The 5,308-nt window shown below is 41.7% G+C and overlaps 1 protein-coding gene across 1 annotated transcript; it reads left to right on the top strand.

Moving 5' to 3' along the window:
- The first annotated feature begins 554 nt into the window (after positions 1-554).
- LOC112088457 lies at positions 555-2,393 on the top strand. The gene is made up of 2 exons (XM_024158739.1): positions 555-1,145; positions 1,209-2,393. Exons 1-2 carry the CDS (start codon positions 555-557, stop codon positions 2,391-2,393), a joined length of 1,776 nt encoding a protein of 591 aa, XP_024014507.1.
- Positions 2,394-5,308: the final 2,915 nt, after the last annotated feature.

Below are 5,308 nucleotides of genomic sequence, written 5' to 3'. Positions count from 1 at the left end.
ATGGGGTTTTAATGAGGTTAAGGGCTACATCTCTCTTGTCCGTAGTTAGTTCGTTAGCCGTTACTAAGAAGCCGAAGGATCACTCGCGAGAAAGGAGCCGAAGGGTTATCCAAAGGGAGCCGAGTGGTCATTCAAACTAGTTTAAATGCTTTCATTTATTTTCTTGTCTTTTGCACTTCCTTTTCGACTCTATATAAAGAGCCAGACTCATTGTATTTTTCATTCACCTTTTTATCAAAATTATTGAGATTTTCTCTTGTTCTTCTCGAGTTTTTCTTTCTTAGGTGGTTAGCCTTGAAAGTTTTGTTTGGTTTATCGAATTCAGTCCATAGAATTTTGACGCAGCCTTCCTTTACACATTCCGAGACGGTAACCACGTTTGCTGGTATACTCCCAAAGAAATGGAGGCCAAACTCAACCAGATCACCGAAATGATGGAGCGTATGAGTCAAAGGATGGATCGGCTTGAAGTACAGCCAAGGCAAGAGGAGGCTAACGATCAGAACCGCGAGGAACCAATGCATATCCGCCGGGATTGAAACTTCAAGCAAGAGATGGACAGTCCATTCTACGCGGATAACCACTCATCCGGAAGCAGCCGAGTCAGGCCGCGAGGCAACCGCGGAGCACACCATGGCCGAGCTGGAGGAAACCGCGACCGAGGAAATGATTATCCTGCCAGAAATAATTACCGACGTGAAGGTGGACGACCTCTACGACCAGTCCAGGAACGACGAGAAGCCGAACTGGCTAGAGGACGAAACGATAACGATCTAGGAGGCATGAAGCTGCGGATTTCCGCTCTCTACGGAAAGAACGACCCAGATGCTTTTCTGGAATGGGAAAAGAAGGTTGATATCGTTTTCAACTGCCAAGACCTATCGGAGAGGAAGAAGATCAACCTGGCGGCTTCCGAGTTCAATGGCTATGCCATAGACTGGTGGGACCAGATCGTGACCTGTCGACATAGAAATGGAGAGCAACCGGTGGAGACATGGGATGAGATGGCTACTCTCATGCGACAGCGGTTCATTCCATCTCACTATCATCGGGATCTACATACCAAGCTTCGGAGACTTACGCAAGGAACCAAATCTGTGGAGGACTACCACCAAGAAATAGAGCGATTAATGCTCAAGGCCGATGTATTTGAACCGGAGGACGCGACTATGGCCAGGTTTCTAAGTGGCTTGAATCGGGATTTGTAGGATCGTATGGAGTTACAAGAGTATAACGATATGGCCGAGATGTTACACAAGGCAGTTTTGGTGGAACAGCAAATTAAACGAAAGGGCACAAGTCGTTATACCCCTGTAACCAGTTCACGACCGACCTACCGAGACGACAAGGCAGCCTATCCATCGCGTTCTAACAATCAACCGAGGACGGACACCAGACCGAACCAGAATATAGGCAAGACCGAGGTCAACTCATCCAGGACGCGTGACATCGAGTGTTTTAAGTGTCGGGGTAAAGGACACTACGCCAATAAGTGTCCAAACCAGCGGGCAATGCTTATGCTCGACACCGGAGAGATAGTGTCCGATCATGAGGAGGAGACCGAACCGGTCTATGATGAAGAGGAGACCGAGGAGCGAGCTGTTTCTGGAGAGCTACTTGTAGCTTGGCGGGTTCTAATAGCACAAGAACGGATCAAGGAGGAAGACCAGCGGGAAAACTTGTTTCACACCCAGTGCCTGGTCCAAGGAAAAGTGTGCAGCCTGATAATTGATGGAGGAAGTTGCACCAACGTGGCCAGTACCAGCATGGTCGACAAGCTGGGTTTGGAAACCCGTAAGCACCCCCACCGCTACAACTTACGGTGGCTCAACAACCAGAGGCAACTAAAGGTAACTAAGCAAGTCACCGTACCCATTTCCATCGGACGATATGAGGACGAGGTCGTCTGCGATGTCCTTCCCATGGAGGTCGGTCATTTACTTCTAGGACGGCCGTGGCAGTTCGACAAGAAGGCGATCCATGACGGTTTTTCTAACAAGCATACCTTTGAACACCAAGGCCGTAAGATCGTCCTAGCACCCTTGTCACCACACGAGGTCTATCTTGACCAGGTCAAGCTGGAGCAAAACTCCAAAGGTAAAAACTTCTTGAGTGATCCCCAAAACACTTTACATCAAAAAAGAGAGTCTGAGAAAAACCTAGAAATGGCCTGTGAGGGAAATCCCGTGAGCAAAGAATCATTTCTTGTGAGGCCTAGCGAGGTGAAATATGCCTTGGCTACAAAGCAATCTTTTGTTCTACTCATCTTTAAAGACGCTTTGGCTAGCCATACTAACCCTGAGCCGGTCTTACCGAGCAAGATCTCTCATGTTATGCAGGAGTTCGCCGATGTCTTCCCGGAAGACGATCCAGGTGGTTTACCACCCATCTGAGGAATTGAGCACCAAATTGACTTCGTACCCGGAGCCACCCTTCCTAACCGACCATCCTACCGTACTAATCCGGTCGAACCCAAGGAGCTTTAAAGACAGGTGGATGAGCTTCTGGCCAAGGGATACATTCGTGAGAGCATGAGTCCATGCGCCGTGCCGGTGTTGCTCGTGCCTAAAAAGGATGGAACGTGGAGGATGTGTGTCGATTGCCGAGCCATCAACAACATCACGGTTAAGTATCGCCATCCTATCCCTAGGCTAGATGACATGTTAGATGAGCTCTATGGTGCATGCATCTTTTCTAAGGTAGATTTAAAAAGCGGTTATCACCAAACTAGGATGAAAAAAGGTGATGAATGGAAAACAGCTTTTAAAACTAAGCACGTTCATAGGTGTTTTCATGGTAGTTTACTGATAACTAAGGTTTTTAGGTCTTAGATGGGTTATCAATCCCCTTGTCAAAGTAGTATAAGGGGTGTCAATCCATATGTGTGGTAGTTAGGCACTAGTTTATGTGATAGGTTCTTAAGTCAAGTAATCAAAGATGAGTTTTGTGAAACCAGCAACAAGAAAGCATAAAACAAGAAACAAACAAGCTATGATTAATGAACTAAGCAAGCAAACAAAACAAGATGATGGTGATTAATCAAATGATAAAAGCTAAACCTCTAGATGTGATCATTGATTAGGGTGCTTTAGATATTGAATCATGATGCTAAGAACATAATGCAACACTTGCTACTCTTTAGTCTAGGCTTCTTAATCAGATTAATTCATTCCCATGACAATAATCCCTTTGCAAATCACTTAATCAAGTCTAACAACCATTAGATATAATCAAGCAATCAGCAAGCATAATGCATCAAGCCTAATAAGTGACCAAACAATCTCTCAACCAAGAAGACTGAATCTTATACAGAAAGACATAACAAGCAATCACATGATCTCAAACATTTCAACTTAGAACTCTAATCTAGACTAATGCTCTCATGAAGGCATTAATCTCTACACTAATCCACTTTCAAACCAAATCATCATTTGTGAAATATGAATCAATGAGCATTAAGAAACAGTTCTAATATGTCATTCATGCATTTAACAAATCATTCCCATGATGAAAAAGGCATAAACCCTTAAGTTAGCTCATTCAGGCATTTCATCAAACACTTTTGGTGCATGAAATGCCTATGAACCCAGATTTCACTTTCCCAAGGAAATCTGGCATTAGGAGCAGCTAACATCCGGTATCGCAACCCCTTGATCATTTTGTCCATCCCCTCGTTTTCAAACCCTTTCTTTTGGAATTGGGCCTAAGGATTTTCGAGCTCTTGCTCACGCCTTAGCATCTCTTTCACGATCCGGTTTGGATTCAAGGCCTATCAACCTCAACCGAGCCAAGTGTGTGACAATTCTAGGACGGTCTTCTATCATTCGAGATATCCTCTCACCCCTTAGCATCTCTCCGATCAAACAGATTTGGCCGAGTCTTATCAACCTCAACCGATCGAGCAAGTTCAAGTCCTAGGGAAATCGTATCAGTTAATCTAGCTGGATTAGCTTCCCTTAGGCTCAGTTCAGCTAGGCTAAGTGATCGGTAGCTGGGTTCAGTTGAGTGGGAGTTGAGCTAGCTGAACAACGCACCTGTTCGGCCAAACAACACGCACCTGTTCACATAAGGCGGTTACAAGAGGGAGAAAACTATAATAAGACCCTTTGTCCTTATTTTTAGGCACGCACATTGGAAGGGGAGAAACTTTATTTGGTTGAAGAGAAGCAAAAAGAAATTTAGGGAGATTTGATAGTTGCACTATTGCACTTTTTTAGCTAGTTTTTTGTGTCATGGTTTTGCATCTACATATAGCGGTTAGTGTGTCTTAGTTTGGCTCTTAGAATTACTTCGTTTACGCTATCTTTATGAGAAAACGAAGATTTAATAATTATTTGTCACAATGGTTCATACTAAAAGCTAGAACCAAAGAAAACAGAACATGGTCTAAGATTTTCTGCATTTCTGAAACCAAAAGATGGTCTAAGATTTTCTGCATTTTGAAACGAAAAGATTAATTGATGGTGTATCATTGCGACAATACTTTGGCTGAGAAAATCAGCCGTAAAAGAAAATTCATTTTTTTGAATTTAAAGCAGTTATATATTTACCGTGAATATAATCACTATATAGCCCTTTGAAAGTATACATGTGAAATTGTTTATTCCAAGTCAGAGAGAGAAAATAAAATGATATTGGTCAACTCCATAATATCATTTAGAAATTCCCTACGAAAATTAAACATGATACTATGTAAAATCTTTAGGGAACCAGTGAACATTATTAGTACAAAAATCTATAATTATGTAATTTCCCCTAGAACTCTGAAACTACCATAAGATTTATCTCACCTGATTATTTTAGCATTCAGTTTGAGATGATGTAAATAATAGGAATAAATACCCAAAATCAAAAAAAAAATTTAAGAAGCAATGAACCAAAATGAAACTTTTTAATATAATAAGCAACATCTATTTTATCTAATTTTATTAGTATATAGTTGTTTCCCTAAACCCTTGATGTCACAATTACACCATAGGAGAAAGCAAACAGATGGTAGAAATAGCAGTAATATTATTTCAGAAACATTAATAAAGCAAATAGACATATAAAGTAACCCTAACCTGTAAGTGAACCTTCTTTTTGTCGGTCTCCCATAGTCTTGTTAATGATAACGATCTGAATCGAGTTGGAGAAGAATCAAGCTGATATACAGAACACGTGTTGCTACATTAACATTTTAAATTCATAGTATCTCATATAAAAACCAGAGTTCAGATTCATGATGACAATGAGATGATTTAAGATTTCTTTTTTTAATAACGTGAAATAATTTATGTAAAAAGCGTGATAATGTATCTATTTTTCT

Source organism: Eutrema salsugineum, unplaced genomic scaffold, assembly GCF_000478725.1.
Source record: "Eutrema salsugineum unplaced genomic scaffold, Eutsalg1_0 scaffold_14, whole genome shotgun sequence".
NCBI classification, from domain to species: Eukaryota; Viridiplantae; Streptophyta; class Magnoliopsida; order Brassicales; family Brassicaceae; genus Eutrema; species Eutrema salsugineum.
The sequence above is the reverse complement of the archived record's forward strand: the minus strand, read 5'-3'. Positions and strand labels throughout refer to the sequence as shown.